The 17,836-nt window shown below is 32.5% G+C and overlaps 1 protein-coding gene across 1 annotated transcript in view; it reads right to left on the reverse strand.

Annotated features, from left to right (window-relative positions):
- The window catches only part of pth1r (parathyroid hormone 1 receptor), a 142,710-nt gene that overhangs the window by 72,082 nt on the left and 52,792 nt on the right, over positions 1 to 17,836 (reverse strand). The window contains exon 2 of the mRNA XM_073848757.1: positions 14,013 to 14,115. Coding sequence (XP_073704858.1) covers positions 14,013 to 14,115 — 103 coding nt within the window. The remainder of the gene's footprint in view (positions 1 to 14,012; positions 14,116 to 17,836) is intronic.

Here is a 17,836-nt window from a genome sequence, read left to right on the forward strand (position 1 = left end):
TTGAGGCAACGGGATAAGTAGATGTCCTTTAGGGAGGGAAGGGTGCAGCCAATGATCCTCTCTGTAGTGTTTACCACTCTCTGGAGCTTCTTCCGTTCTGCCTCTGTGCAGTGGGAAAACCACACCGTAATGCAGTAAGTTAAGATGCTCTCAACGGTGGAGCGGTAGAAGGTCACTAGCAGCTCCTTCCCAACGTTGTTCCTCCTGAGCACTCTCAGGAAGTGCAGACGTTGCTGTGCTTTTTTGAAGACAGCAGTAGTGTTTCCTGACCATGAGAGGTCGGCAGATATTATGGTGCCCAAAAAGGTGAAAGCGTAGACTCTCTCTATGCAATCTCCGTTAATGTAGAGAGGGCTCAGGTCTGCCCGGTGTCTCCTAAAGTCCAGAATGATTTCTTTTGCTTTTGAGATGTTGAGAGTCAAGTTGTTTGCCAGACACCACTTGGACAATTTCAGAACCTAATCCCTGTAGGCTGACTCATCACCCTCAGAGATCAACCCCACCACCGTTGTGTCATCCGCGAACTTCAGTATGGTATTACTGGGCTGGATGGGTCTACAGTTGGCGGTGTAGAGGTTATAGAGTAGTGGGCTCAACACACACCCTTGTGGGGAGCCCGTGCTCAGAGATCTAGTGGCGGAGAGGTTGTGTCCAAGTTTTACTGACTGTGGTCTGTTTGTGAGAAAGTCTTTAATCCAGGAGCAGGTGAGTGGGTGAAGTCCCAGATCAGTCAGTTTGCTGACCAGGATGTCAGGGATGATAGTGTTGAAGGCTGAGCTATAATCAATAAAGAGCAACCTAACATAGCTCCCTCTGTGCTCCAGATGGCTCAGCGCTGTATGTAGGGTGATGGCTATGGCGTCTTCAGTTGACCTATTTGCCTTGTAAGCGAATTGATGGGGGTCGCACGAGGGAGGGAGGCAACCTTTAATGTGACCCAAGACCAAACGTTCTAGGCATTTGGTGACGATAGGTGTAAGTGCCACTGGGCGGTAGTCATTTAGGCTGGTTATATTCGATTTTTTGGGTACCGGGATGATAGTAGTCGACTTTAGGCAGGCTGGAATAGTAGCCTGTGTCAGGGAAAGGTTGAAGATGCTTGTGAACACCTGTGAGAGCTGGTCAGCACAGGCCTTGAGTACCTTCCCAAGTACACCGTCTGGTCCTGCTGCTTTCCTGGGGTTCACCCTGCTGAGCATCTCTTTCACTTCCTGTACCTGTACAGTCAGCGGTTGGAATCTGGGGGCTGGTTGAAGCTGATGTGATGTAACTGCAGACTGCTGGGGTGGGGTCTCAAAGCGTGCAAAAAAGGTATAGCTCTTCCACCAGTGCAATGCTTGAGTCCACAGCTATGCTGGTCTGTCCCCTGAAGTTGGTGATCTGCTGAATACCCTGCCATACCTGTCGCGGGTTGTTATTTGAGAGATGGCTTTCTATTTTCCTCCTGTAGTCAGCTTTGGCTTTCCTTAACCCTCTCTTCAGGTCAGCTCTGGCCGTGCTGTATAGTGCTTTATTTCCTGATTTGAAGGCTTTATTACAATTTTTGAGCAATGATTTGACTTGTCTGGTCATCCAGGGCTTCTGATTGGGGAATACCCGGATGCGTTTTTCCACCGTGACATTCCCCATGCAGTACTTGATGTACGATAGTACAGCCTCTGTGTAAACTTGCAAGTCGTGATCTTCAAAGACACTCCAATCAGTGTGTGAAAAACAGTCTATTAGCTTATGAAGTGCATCTTCTGGCCAGATAGTGATCGTCTTTATCAGTGGGGTTGTGCTTCTCATAAGAGTTTATACTGTATGCAGGGATGAGGAGCAGGGAGAGGTGGTCCGAGTGTCCTAAGTGTGGAAGCTGTGAGGTCTTATATGCATGTTTAATGTTTGTGTAAACATGATTTAATGTATTTTCCCCTCTGGTAGGACATTTTACGTGCTGATAAAATTTAGACAAAATGGACTTCAGATTTGCTTGATTAAAATCACCCGCGATAATGTGTACTCCATCCGGGCGAGACTCCTGTTGTTTGTTTATGCTGTTTGACAGCAGCGAGAGAGCAGTGCTAACATTAGCATCGGGAGGTATATATACAGCCGTAATTATCACTACTGTTAACTCTCTGGGCATAAAAAAAGGACGGCATTTAATAGAAAAGGACTCAAGGTCCGGTGAACAGTGCATATGTATGGCCTTATTATTCGTAGACCATTTCCATTTGTCGTTTACATAAATACACAGACCCCCCCCCCTGCTCTTACCGGATGCTTTGGTCCGATCGTAGCGATGCATGGAGCGTCCCGCTAGCTGTACAGCTGCGTCGGGGATATGCGGGTGAAGCCAGGTCTCAGATATGATTAAAATACAACAGTCCCGGACGTAGCGATCTCCTTCGGTAAGTAAATACAGGTCATCCATTTTGTTGGCTAACGATCTTGCGTTGGTGAGGAACATACTCGGAAGGGAAGGCTTGTGGGGATCCTTCCTCAGTCTCGCAAGAAGGCTGGACCGGCATCCCCGCTTCTGCCTTCTCTCCTTCCGCCGTCTTCGCCGCCTGCCAACGCCCACAACAAACCACGGAGCACCCGCCGGTCTCGCTATCTCAGTAGGGGTGTTATAAATGCGGCTAGACTCTGCAGTAATTTCCAGCTTTGAGTTAAAACCAATGTCTACTAATTCTTGTCTGCTGTAACAGTGTGCAAAGGAGCGTAGAGAACATAAAACTCTAATAAAAGTGCTAAGAAAAGTACTAGGATCGAGGAGCTGCAAGCCGCTGCGACTGTGCGCACCGCCATTTTAACACTGATGGAAGGTCAGTGTTCATGACTCCACCATAAGAAAGAGACTGAGCAAAAATGGCCTGCATGGCAGAGTTCCAAGACGAAAACCGCTGCTGAGCAAAAAGAACATAAAGGCTCATCTCAGTTTTGCCAGAAAACATCTTGATGATCCCCAAGACTTTTGGGAAAATACTCTGTGGACTGACGAGACAAAAGCTGAACTTTTTGGAAGGTGTGTGTCACATTACATCTGGCGTAAAAGTAACACAGCATTTCAGAAAAAGAACATCATACCACTTTTTCACTCAAACACTTTTTCACACAGGGCCATGTGGGTTTGGATTTTGTTTTCCCTTCATAATAAAAAAACTTTATTCAAAAACTGCATGTTGTGTTTACTTGTGTTATCTTTGATTACTATTTAAATTTGTTTGATGATCTGAAACATTAAAGTGTTACAATCATGCAAAAAAATAAAAAATCAGGAAGGGGGCCAACACTTTTTCACACCACTGTATATAGCTTGGTTTTTTCCATCATAAAAAAATTTAAGCATTGAATTGAATTGTACATTTAATAACATTTTTGCCAAATATCAATAAATAATAATGAAATTATTATTATTTTTTTTAAATCGTTGAAATTTCGTTTCGGTAATGACATCAAGCCAAAACATGCTTCATGTTACATCATGTTTTTTTTTTTTAGTTTTCATGGTATTTTTGATATCTGAAGTCAGAATATTTGCACTTAAAAAAAATATTTGTTCTATTTATATTCTATTACTAACTTGTGTCATACAATTCTCAGTTATCAAAATGTTAAACTTTATTATTTGGATGGCTATAACAGGGTCTTTTAAAAAATATGGGTGTGAACAAGTTAACTTAAAAAAAACAAAATCTTTCACAAAACAACATGATTCTAAAGAAGCAATGGAAACATTTATGGAGCCTGAAACTGAACTGAAATCTCTAAAATAGTCTTTTTCATTTCTGAATAATGTGCTTACAGGCTTGCTAATCCTTTAAAACATCTTAAAGCACTTGAACCCCAACAATCGCTGCTTGCTACTTCTTTCTTTCAGTGTTTAAAATAAATGATTACAAAATCACATAATTGACCCAAATACAGAGTGCATTGCAACCTTTGCCAGTCACATCTGATCTCAGCAATTTAAAAACAGCAAAAAGACATCATGCATGCTCTGTCTCAGAGGTTACACGCTTAGCCTAATTTCTTTAGCCGTTCTATGATCAGAAAGACATGTGCACCCTTCCAAAAGGGGTCAGAAAACAGCCACCAGAAAGAGCGCAGAGTCATCAGGTAAACAGGTCAGATCTGACTCACCCACCCCACAACACAGGGCCCAGAGCAAAGACCAGATCGCAAGGAAATCTCAATCAAGATCCAGCACAAATAACATCACTTTACATTATTAGATGCAGTGAACTGATTTGATAAAACATTAGTTTTTTTATGATTTCTGTTTGTATTTGTAGTATTCTTAAGATTGCAATGGTGACAATAACAACAACAACAACAACAACAATAACCATTTACTATTTACTGCTGAACTTTATATATACTTAAGCTTTTTTTTTCCATCACTTTATTTATTTATTTATTTATTTGACCTTCTCTTCTGCTTCCTCCTCTCTAACTAAATACAAACAATGTCATAAGAAATTTGTATGTTGCATATCTATATACATTATTTATTACAACTGTATTGTTATTATTACTTCTTTATATGTGTACCCTGGACCTCAAAACCAGTCACAAGTGCCTTGCGAAATTATTCATACCCCTTCATTTTTTTCACATTTTGTTATGTTGCTGCCTTATGTTAAACTACTTTAAATTACTTGTTTCCCCACATCAATCTACACTCCCTACTCCATAATGGCAAAGCAAAAAATAGGTTTTTAACATTTGTGCAAATTTATTAAAAATAAAAAACTGAAAAGACCCCGTTGCATAAGTATAAGTTCTGGGACACTCGAAATTTAGCTCAGGAGCATTCATATTGCTTCTAGATGTTACTACACTTTGAGTGGAGTTAAACTGTGGCAAATTCATTTGAATGAGTCTGATTTAGAAAGGCACACACTTCTCAGAAAAGGTCTAACAGCTGAAAATGCATATCAGAGCAAAAACCAAGTCCTGAGGTCAAGATAACTGCCTGTAGTCAGTGACAGACTTGCGTTAAGGCGATGATCTAGGGAAGAGTTCAGAAACAAATCTGCTGCATTGAAGGTTCACAGAAGCATTATCCATAATGGAAGACGATTGGAACAACTAGGACTCTAGAAAATGTCTGCCAGCCCCCATCCAAGCTGACAGAGCTTGAGAGGTGAAAAGATGAGGCAAAGAATAGCAGATAATTGCCAAATGCAGATGTGCAAAGATGGTCACATCAGACCCAAAAAGACTTGAGGCTGTAAAGGTGCTTCAACTATGTACTGAGTTAAGGATATGAATACTTATGCAATGTACTTATTTCAGTGTTTTATTTTTATTAAATTTGTAAAATTTGCAAATCTGGTTTTTGCTTTGTCGTTATTATGGTGTATGGAGTGTAAATTTTACAAATTTATTAAAAATAAAACGCTGAAATAAGTACATTGCATTTGGACAACTTTAAAGGTGATTTTCTCAATATTTAGCTTTTTTTTTGCAGATTTTCAAAGAGTTGCAAACCATACATCAATGGAAAGTTGGAAGTTATTTATTCATGTTTCAGATGATGTACAAATCTCAGTTTCATAAAGTTGACCCTTATGATAGTTTTGATCCTGGGTCACATCTTTTGTTCATTTGTTCATTTTTGGCTTTGGTGTGTTTTTTAACTTTTCTTTTTGCCATCTTTCTTCTGTCATGTCTTATCTCATAACCTCTGTTCTCACAAAAATCAGTTGAGCTATGCCATTACTTGACTGCATGAAACTTACAGGAAAGTGGATTTGTTTCTAAATTCTCTGAACAATGGGTCTGAATGCAGTTAATATCCTGGACAAACAAAAGCATTTCTCAGAAACAATATGTTTAAAGAAAACATTACACTCCAATAATCCAATATTTCAGACTCTGCAAGTTTTCTTTATATAAACCTTAAATTTGCAAACCGATTCACATGTTTGTTTACAAGTGCACTACATGCATTCCAAATAAAACTTCAGAAACGACTATCCTGATAATGTCACTGAAACTACATTGCAAAAAATAATTGTCTTGTTTTCTAGTATAAATATCGAAACATTCTTGAATCAAGATGCATTTATTTGACAAGTAAAATCATTTAAGACATTAAGTCTTCTAAAAAAAATTATCAACATTTTGCTAGTTTTGGCTTAAAACAAGCAAACATATCTGCCAATCTTAATTCAAAGGCTAAACAAGATATTTTTTCTTACCCCATTGGCAGATATTTTTGCTTGTTTTAAGCAAAAACTAACAACATTATTTTAGAAAACAAGACGTAATATCTTAAGTTGTTTTACTTGTAAAGTAAATTAATCTTGATTCAAGAATCATTAGATATTTATAATAGAAAACAAGACAAAAATACTAAGTAAGAAAATATTTTTTTTTGCAGTGAACTGTTAGTATACACTACACTTTTATTACTTAGATATTTTTGTCTTGTTTCCAGCCAAAATGTCTACAAATCAAGAAGGATTTTCTAGACGAGTAAAAAGTGTGTTTTTGCTTGAAACAATTGGCAGATTATTTAGCTTGTTCTAAGCAAAAACTCACTTAATTTTGACTTGTTTTTTTTTTTTCTGAAAACAAAATAATTTTTACTCGTCTAGAAAATCCTTGTTGATTTAGGAATGTTTATTATTACTTTTATTAAATACTTTATTATTTTATTTTGGCTGGAAATACAAAAAATCTAAGTAAGAAAATCATTTTTTGCGGTGTAATGTCACTGAAACTACATTGCAAAAATGATTTTCTTAGTATTTTTGTCTTGTTTTCTAGTATAAATATCGAAACATTCTTGAATCAAGATGCATTTACTTGACAAGTAAAATCATTTAAGACATAAAGTCTTGTTCTCTTTAAAAAACATTTTAATTTAATTTTTTTACCCCATTGGCAGATATTTTTGCTTGCTTTAAGCAAAAACGAACATTTTTTTTAATATCTTAAGTCGTTTTAAGTAATTTAATCTTGATTCAATAATCATTAGATATTAATAATAGAAAACATGACAAAAATACTAAGTAAGAAAATAATTTTTTGCAATGTACTGTTAGTATACACTGCAAAAAATGATTTTCTTACTGAGGTTTTTTTTGTCTTGTTTCCAGCCAAAATATCTAACAAATTTTAAATCAAGAAGCATTTTCTAGACGAGTAAAAATTACTGTCTTGTTTTCAGAAAGAAATCTTGAAACAAGTAAAATAATCTGCCAATGGGGTAAGCAAAAAAAAATCTTATTTCAAACAGAAAGCAAGATTATTTTTCTTATGCCATTGGCAGATTATTTTGCTTGTTTCAAGCAAAGACGTGCTTAATTTTGACTTGTTTTTTCTGAAAACAAGAAAATAATTTTTACTCGTCTAGAAAATCCTCCTTGATTTAAGATTTGTTATTTTGGCTGGAAACAAGACAAAAAATCTAAGTAAAAAAAGCATTTATTGCAGTGTAATTGTTGTTTTTGGCTTTATTACATATTTTTTAAAAAAGTTTTAATTAAATCATCAATCAAATTACTAACAGATTATTTGGTTGCAATGTGTAATAATTAAACCAACAATTAAATCAAATCAAATCTAGGTTGTTTATATATATCCAGATGATTGTATAATATTGTAAAACTTCAATCACTTCAGTAGAGACTGTCCTCAGATATATATTTTAATCTCTAATGGCATTTGAGACCATGTTTAAAAACTAAGTTTTTAAATCTAATTCAAGTCGGGCATAAACAAAATATTTTAGGTTTTTGAAAAATGTAAAACAGAACAGTCTTGACATAATATAAACAAGAACTATTTAAGACATTAAATATTTGACAATGAGCAAAGACTTGAAAAACGCAATATATGCTAGTGGTCTCCACTGTGTATTATAATCATTCCTGTCTGTTGTTCATCATTTCATATTTCTAAAGAAATCTGCGAAGCAAAGTATGTAAGTAAGTAATGAGACATTGGAAGTGACTTTGAAAGAGTGTAAAGAGAACAGTTGTCCGCCTTGGCAGTGACACGAAAGAGACGTCAGGAGGCATTAGGTGTGACAGAGCTCAGGCAAGCTAACACTGACTGCATCTGAATAAGACGTCATTCCAGTGCCAGATCTCTGCTTAACATCAGCGTCCAGCTGCACTGAGATCAGCGGCTGCTAATAGGAGATATAGGAGCATCTACTGTCTCATAAAGCCCTCATCCTAACTCGCTGCTGCTGGAATAACTCAAAACTTGTTCTACTGAGAACAACTCAACATTGAGCTGGACTGCCAAATCAATCTCCACTCCCATTTCTTTTTCACTGAAATAAACCATAGCTACTAATATATGCTTGAATTTAAGCTGTGTTTAAACATTTTTGACTAATGCATTTCCAAGATTTTCCAGTCAGCTGTGAATACTGGATAGGTAGCAGCCTTGAGTGTAATGCATTACTGTAAAAAGTAAAGTAAGGGATTACTTTTTATTTTTCTGTCATTTTATTATTTATGTCTAATGTAATTGCATTAAATACTGTATAGACTATAAAATGTATATATAATATAATAATTGATTTTACATCAAAATCTAATGTTAATGTTTGTTTTTAAAGTAACTTTCGCCCAATTAATACTTCAATCAGTTCATAAAGTTTTTATGCAATTTTGCATTATTGATTTGCACTGCTAAAACTGCTTTCTTACTTAGATTTTTAGTCTTTTTTCTAGTCAAAATATATTAAAAAATCAGAAAAAACAAGTCAAAATTAAGCACATTTTTGCCTGAAACAAGCAAAATAATCTGCCAATGGGGTAAGAAAAATAATTTTATTTCAAACATAAAACAAGATTATTGTTCTTACCCCATTGGCAAATTATTTTGCTTATTCCAAGCAAAAAGCCACTTAATTTTGACTTTTTTTTTTTTTTTCTGAAAATGAACAAAAAAAAAATGTTTTACTTGTCTAGAAAATCCTTGATTTTTGAGAATTTTTAGATATTTTGGCTGGAAACAAGACTAAAGTAAGAAGTAAGTAAGAAAAGCATTTTTTTTGCAGTGTGAAAGAATTTCTTTTTTAAATATTATTATATTATAGCATTTATTAATACATTTTTAAGATCAAAAGTCCTTAAACGTTCTTAAAAGTTCAGCTAAAATATCTAAAAATCCATATTCTAGACAAGTAAAAATTATTTTCTTGCTTTTAGAAAAAAAACAAGTCAAAATTAGGTGCATTTTTGCCTGAAACAAGCAAAATAATCTGCCAATGGGGTAAGAAAAATAATCTTATTTCAAACATAAAACAAGATTATTTTTCTTACCCCATTGGCAAATTATTTTGCTTATTCTAAACAAAAAGTCACTTAATTTTGGCTTGTTTTTTTCTGAAAACAAACAAAAAAAAAATGTTTTACTTGTCTAGAAAATCCTTGATTTTTGAGAATTTTTAGATATTTTGGCTGGAAACAAGACTAAAGTAAGAAGTAAGTAAGAAAAGCATTTTTTTGCAGTGTGAAAGAATTTTTTTTTAAATATTATTATATTATTAATACATTTTTAAGATCAAAAGTCCTTAAAAGTTCTTAAAAGTTCAGCTAAAATATCTAAAAATCCATATTCTAGACAAGTAAAAATTACTTTCTTGCTTTTAGAAAAAAACAAGTCAAAATTAGGTGCATTTTTGCTTGAAACAAGCAAAATAATCTGCCATTGGCAGATTATTTAGCTTGTTCTAAGCAAAATCTCACTTAATTTTTGACTTGTTTTTTTCTGAAAACAAACAAAAAAATGTTTTACTCATCTGGAAAATCCTTCTTGATTTTAGAGAATTGTTAGATATTTTGGCTGGAAACAAGACAAGAAAAGTAAGAAGTGTGAAAGTGTGAAAGAATTAAAAAAATATCTAAAAATCCTTAAATCAAGAAGGATTTTCTAGACAAGTAAAAAATTATATATATTTTTTTGTTTTCCGAAAAAACAAGTCAAAATTAAGCACGTTTTTGCTTGAAACAATCAAAATAATCTACCAATGGGGTAAAAAAAAAAAAACTCTTTCTATTTTCAATTAATCTTTTTTTTGCTTATTACCCTGTTGGCTTGTTCTAAGCAAAAACTCACTTAATTTCGACTTGTTTTTTTCTGAAAACAAGAAAATAATTTTTACTTATCTAGAAAATCCTCCTTGATTTAAGAATTTGTAGATATTTTGTCTGGAAACAAGACAAAAATCTAAGTAAGAAAAGTATTTTTTGCAGTGCACCTTTAAAATGGACAGTGGCTTTTTGCATTAAGAACAAATGTAGATTTAGATGCTATTGACACTAAATATAAATAACAAAAAAATAAGTGGGAAAAAGGTGTTAAAAAGATAAAAAAGAAAAAGTGCATATTTATTAAAGTTATTTATTCATTAGTAAATAAGTGATTTATTATTTATTTTATTTTATGTTTGAATTTATTATAAACGCCTCTTCAAGCTGATATGCGACGGGACGAAGAAAAGACCTGCAGTCTGCAGCATGTCGTCATACCATCTGCTCGCAATAATTTAATCTGTCTAGTACAAACACAAAAACCTAAAAATAAAATAATGGCTAGTAGTTACTGTCTGGCAAAGTGCATTACAACTTCTGAAAAAAAAAAAAGTAAATCATAAGCATATGTTAAAGCATTTTATATAAATATGAAAAATATGAAACGCAGAAGGCGATACTCTAATTTGAATGTGAAATCCTTAAACACGCATAATTATTTAAGCACAGGATGTCTTGCAAATGTCTTGGAAAAGTAGCCTTTCTGTGTGTGACTAATCTTCCGCAGCTTATGTCATGTTTCATTACGGTTCGAATCCAAACCTGAAAACTGCAATGTCTAACACATATTCCCATTGTGTGAGAACCAGTCAGACATCGAGATTCCTCAGCATTCACTCCGGTTCGGACATAAACATCCTTAACTGTTTCATGCTGCGAGACAGAAGTGACTTAACACGGGTAAAATAAGCCTGCGATGAGAAGAAAATAATACAGCAGTCTGGGTATGACAATGGGCCGCCAAAAACGGTTATTAAAAAAGCGTTTGAAACGCTCCACCGGGGAATGAAGTGACCACAGTGAAAGGAAACTGAGGTTACCATAAAAATGAAAGCCTTTCACACACTCTATTCCCAGATCTCTATTTAGCGTGGCAAATCACCCAAAAGGGATTACACACAACTGCGCTATGCTATTTTCCAGGGAAACTGGTGGGCACATTTAGCAGCTCTTTTCTGATGTTGCAATGCCCACATATCTTTCAGACACCACGCCATTAGCTCATTAAGCAAGGATAGGGATGCAGACGACTCTGATTCAATTATTCGTTTATATCCCAGCTGGTAACGCTTTTTTAATAAATCATTAACAAACATTGTATAATGCTTAACAGATCATTCGCTTATATTAAAATTGCTCAAATAAGATAATATGTTTGTAGATGTTCACCTATAAACAGGAATATAAATGCTCTACTCAAATGTTGTTACAGTACAAAAGTACAATAATTAACAATGAACGTTTATAAACATTTACAAATGATTATTAGTTTTCATTTTAGATGTACTTCAAGATAAACAAAAGATTGAGATAATGGATCATATTTTGATTTGATATTTGATTTCTAAGGTTTACCAAATCAAATTTCAAAAGTTATAAACATTTGTATTTTTTAAGTGCATAATCATTTATGAATTAAATGTTCAACAATAACATTATTAAGCATTTAAATTTACATTAACTAATGGTTTGTTAATTCGAAAAAACGCAAATAAGTAATTTTTACAGACTGTGGCTTTGAGATAATAGATCATATTTTGATTTGATTTGATATTTGATTTGTAAGGTTTACCGAATCAAATATGTCAGCATAAATAGCGTTTAAAAATTAACAAGATTTTGACAATGTTTGTAAATGTAAAAAGGTGCATTAGATGATATATAAATCATTTTTATCCATTTAAACAATGAGTTTAATTGCATCTTTAAGCATTTAAATGCTCATTAATAAATAAGCTGTTAATTAGTGTATAACATCTTTTTTTTAAACTGCATTGTGAAATACTTTTTTAATAACATTTTAAGCATTTAAATTTACACTTTAAATTTAAACTTATGATCTGTTATTCATTATGTTATGTATAAGCATATTATCTCACAGTTGTAACAATTTGAATATATCTTAACAAATGATCTCTTAAGAATTAAATAATGTTTGTTAATGATTCATTATTGAAGTTTAAAGTGCTATTAAAACATTTGTATTTTTTAAGTGCATAATCAATTATGAACTAAATGTGTAATAATAACATTATTACACATTATTACCTTTTACATTTTCATGAACTAATGGTTCGTTAATAATTATGCAATGTTCAATAAGTTCATTAGTAAACATTTTATAATGTTTGTTAATGGTTTATCATTGAAAGTTATTATAAAGTGTTACCTTAGCACTCAACAATGTTTACAGAAGTCTCACAATGGCATATTTCATGTGACAAAATGTTATAGTAAAAGCATACATACCTATTAGATAAATACTTTTAAAATACAATATATTAGATAGACAGGTATTACTATATTTTGCTGTGTTTTGTTCAGTGTTTGGGAAAGTTACTTTCGAAAGTAATGCATTACAATATTGAGTTACTCCCTTAAAAAGTAACTAATTACGTCACTTAGTTACTTTTATGGAAAGTAATGCGTTACGTTACTTTTGCGTTACTTTTTAAATCTGGGCAGGGCTTGCTTGTTTGTTTTTATTATAAAAAGTTCTATTTTTGGCAAATGTACAAGAATTTTTACACCAAAAGCCTAAATGGAAGTGAAAAGTAAATTGACGTCTATACAGTAGACCCCAGAAAAAAAAAGTCAACTCTTCAGCAATAAAAAAAGGAAAACAAATGTTAGATTATCTTGAGTAATTTTCACTTATTAGTATGGATGAATTGGATCATCGAATGTCGGCAGCAAAGATAATAAATCAGTTAATAAAATGGAATTAAATACATAAAGGATATTTGTATTATTTAACATATTTAATTATTACAGGTTTGAGTTGAATTTCACAGTTTTTATTCATTTTAAGGAATACTGTATCTGTTTTTTAGTGAGTGAGATGAATTAATGCATGTTCACATTTATTCTAGAACTAAAGTAACATCTTACGATTTCTCTCAACATGGGGACAGGAGAGCTTTTAATCAATAAATGGGGGGGAAAAGTGACTGCCGTTACTTATTTGAAAAAGTAACTCAGATATTTTCTTATCAATTAAAAAGTAATGCGTTACTTTACTAGTTACTTAGAAAAAGTCATATTATTATGTAACTTGCGTTACTTGTAATGCGTTACTCCCAAAACTGGTTTTGTATAAGGTTTGTATTTCCACTAAATAAGCTATTTTACTTTGTAGGGAAGTAAACAAGAAAGAAACATTAAATTGCACAAAGCAAAACTGTATTTTTTTCAATCCCTTTAATGCACATCACGTACAGCTGGTTTGGGTGGCCACAACAAAATCGTATTGTTCTTTCAGTGCAGTGACAATAAAGATATTAAATTGAAACTTGTTTTGACAAGTTGTGACAATTTTCGAGAGCTTTTTCTTCTGTGTGTGTTTTTTAAAGCAGGATGCTGACAGACAGCTGGCAATCTTTTTAAACATCCTAAATAACAACTTGTCAGGGCAGTGTAAAAGAAACTAATGAATTCTGTTGATTTTGGCTCTGTCTGATGGAGTGCTCCTGAGAGATCCAACTTAATCGATGAAAGTTCATTGTTGCATCATCCTGATTGGATGTGGTGAAGTACAGAGTCACAGTTAAGCACCTCAGCGTCTGAGCCCTGACGCCAGCACACGTCCCTACAGACACAAGTATATCGACAACTGCTACGGCTGTCAATCCAGCAATGCTAAACTGACCTGAAAGTGAAGATAACCGCACTCTAGGAAGTGTCTATACACTGCCGCTCTCATGAGATTAAGAGGGTTAGTAAGTAACATTTATAACTTACCAGTGATTTTATGTTTGGACTTGATGGCTCGCTCACATTTTCGTTTGGCGTTGAAGAGAAGGTAGATTTGTTCCTCTTTGGTGAGGACATCATCAGCATCAACCTGCAAACAAACAAACATACCAACAAATAAATACATTGATGTAGAAACAATTTTCACTCCGAAGTTGCTAGTAGATTTCAAAGAAAGAAACATCAAGGAAGAAACATGAAGTAACCTTAAATTAAACACATTTTATTTGTACTCCAATAATCTTTTTTATTTGCAACTTTGAAAAAATTTCAGTTTTTTTTTTTCTAGACACTATTTTAATTCAAATTCATTTTTTAAATCAAATTTATTTTCATTTTTCTTGACCAAAAATATATAAAATAAAAATATTAATCAAAAAGCATGTCTATTTAATTGAAATCATGCAATATACACAATTTAACAGCAATTTCTTAAGAGTTTAACTAAAATTTCATTTTAAGGCCCTATAGAATAAGTTTTATTATTTTTCTCAAATTCAATTTATTTTTTTCTTTATCAAATTCATTTTAATTTTTCTAGATTTTCTAGACACTATTTTAATGGTTACATTAAAAAATATTAATCAAAAAGCATGTCTAATTAATTGAAATCATGCAATATACATGTACAAGATTTAACAGCAGTTTCTTAAAAGATTTCATTTTAAGGCCCTATAAAATAAGATTTAATATTTTTTTCAAATTCATTTTTTTTAAATCAAATTCATTTTAATTTTTCTAGACACTATCTTAATGGTTACATTAAAATTTAACAGCAATTTCTTAAAAGTTTAACAAAAATTTCATTTTAAGGCCCTATAAAATAAATTTTATTATGTTTCTTAAATTCTGTTAATTTTTTTAAACAAATTTATTAATTTTTCTAGACACTATTTTAATGATTACATTAAAAAATATTAATCAAAAAGCATGTCTTATTAAGTGCAATAATGTTATAATTTTAACAGCAATTACTTAAAAGTTTAACAAAATTTTCATTTTAAGGCCCTATAAAATAAGTTTTATTACTTTTCTCAAATTAATTAAATTTTTTCAAATTTAATTCTGTGAATCTGCTTTCTATTAATTTTCTGCATTTCATTTTAATAGTTTTATTAAATGTTAATAATCAAAAGCATGTTCATTCATTTATAAAGATTAATTCGATTTTTATATATATATATATATATATATATATATATATAATTTTTTTTTCTCAGAAATACTATTTTGAGCATTTCCAGTTTTCTTGTAAATATATTTTGATAAATAATTTTTCTAGTAAAAATTCCTTAAAGGTACAATATGTAATTTTTCAGCTTTAAAAATAGCAAAAATCACTATATCTATGTTATATATTTTTTATGTTGACGGGTTGCTGCCTTTACATTTCTGTTTGTATATGATATGAACAGAATGTGCAGGATTCATATTTATTTAGGCAAAATCTGTGATATTCTGTGCTATACAGTAAATTCTGTTTTTATGCCTGGATCTGGCGAATCCGTCCACGTTTTCCAAGCACATTTTTCAACAATAGATATACTGTTTATCAAATTAAGATAAAAGTATTGTGATACTTCCTGGCTGTCAAATGCTAGTAGAAAATGTCTATGTGATGAATTACTGTAAACTTGTTCTTACTCTCCTATTGGACACTTGAGTGAACCTAAGGGCACTTGACTACACTTACTCACATAAATAAATACAAAATACATACATACAATCACACTACTAAATTGTAAAAATGTTTTAGATATTTGAGCATCTCCACAACCCCACACAGGTTTGGAAAATGGATGGATGGATAATCAAGTCTGCTTTAATTCCAGATGCTTTCTGAGGTCACTGTGTACTTATTACTAGTAGCGTACATTCTCAGAGCAACATGAAAATAGGTTATTTTGTTCCTGTAGTGATAAACAGATCCTACAGCAGTCTTATATATCAGGGAGACAAACACACAAACAACTCGAAGCTTCTGAATAAATCCAGTTATTTTTATCTTTTTAATATCAGTGCATAGTCCTCGCTAACAAAGGCTTTGCCAAATAAACAAAAAGAACAATGCACAATATCTCTACAGTTTATGCACTTTCGCATCCCAGTTGGGTTTAGGTAACTGAAAGTGCTAGAATATATTCTCACATGCATTCTGTCACAAAAGGTTTTTTGCATTTAAAAACGTATCAAAGATATGGCGAATATTACAATTATATTAGATGTTTACAAGACCAAGAGCTAAATAAGATTTACTGTGGTGTTTTAGCTGAGTACTTGAACGTGTCTTATTTTTCTAAAATGTCTTGCCTTCTGCTACAGTATGCTAGAAATGCCATCATATCTTATTACACACACACACAAGAGTAACAGTTTTTCAGTGGGAAAACTGGAATCATTTAGTAGAAAGTAGATGGAAGTTAATGATTTTCAATTTTCATATTGGTAATATTTCGATCCAACAGAGACTGCATCTTAAGCAAATGATTCCACAGATTTCTTTCTGTTAGATATCATGTTAGGTATAGGTTATTTAGTTATGCTCCAGTGGAACAACAGAAACAAGCGTTCATTGTTTATATTTTTAGTTTTTTTGACTTCTGTATTTTATTTCTTCTTAATGCATGATGTGTCATAATAACCGCCGACTCTGAAATATGAAGGCAGCATGTCAGTACCACTAAAAAAGGCCAAACCTAACCCTAACCCAAATTCAAACAGATTTGCTGTGGTGGCAAACGGGTGGAGATTTTGTTTCACAGATTTTTGGTTAAAAGAACTGCTTTTCCATTCACAGCACTTTGATTTTTTTTCTCTATACAATGTAGAGAAATCCTTACAAAAATATATCTAAAGTTGTCATGCATCTAGCTTTTAAAGTGGCTCATTTTAGATGGAGGAATTTTTCTGTATGAATAACAGCATTTTTTTTTTTAATGGAAAAAAAGCCTGAATTTAAAAGAACTCATTTTTATTATTTAAAATGATCATACACTGTAAAAAGTTTTCTCCAGTTTCAACTTATAAACTTAAGTTTAGCAGCTGCCTTAAAATCTTAAGTTAAATCAACTGAAGTCATTTAAACTCACAAGTTAAATCAACTAATTTTTATTGTAATAAGTTAAAATGACTTGGGTTAAAAAAACTTAGGTTTTTAAGTTGAATCTGGTGAAAACTTTTTACAGTGTACTATTGTGCTTCTAGCCCCAACAACAGGGGTGCTTTTTTTTTACCACAAATACCATACATTTACATATTCTTATGTTATTTAAAAACATTTAAAAACTGAAAATCATTAAATCATTAAATTTACAACATTTTTAAAAACATCAAATATAAGATAAAGTAAGCCTGCAATTGCATCAAGCATCAACCAAAATTGCGCATGTATCTTGAAAAGGGGATGTTTTGGAAAGTGCTACGATATTTAGTGGTTTTTCGAGAAAAATTATATCAAAGGCGCCTTTATGGCACCCATATGTTAGTAATATGCATGCTAATATGCAACTACACTGTAAAGAGTTTTCACCAGATTCAACTTAAAAACCTAAGTTCAGCAGCTGCCTTAAGTTTTTAAGTTAAATCAGCTTAAAACTACAAGTGATTTTAACTTATTACAATAAAAATGAGTTGATATAACTTGTGAGTTTAAATTACTTAAGTTGATTAAACTTACAATCTTAAGGCAGCTGCTAAACTTAAGTTTTTAAGTTGAAACTGGTGAAAACATTTTACAGTGTATAGTTAAGAGTAAATAGTGTCTTTTTAAAGCTGTGCTTAAAACCCCTGGGCTCAAATACGTGAGGGGGGAC

Source organism: Garra rufa, chromosome 10 (genome assembly GCF_049309525.1).
Source record: "Garra rufa chromosome 10, GarRuf1.0, whole genome shotgun sequence".
NCBI lineage: Eukaryota > Metazoa > Chordata > Actinopteri > Cypriniformes > Cyprinidae > Garra > Garra rufa.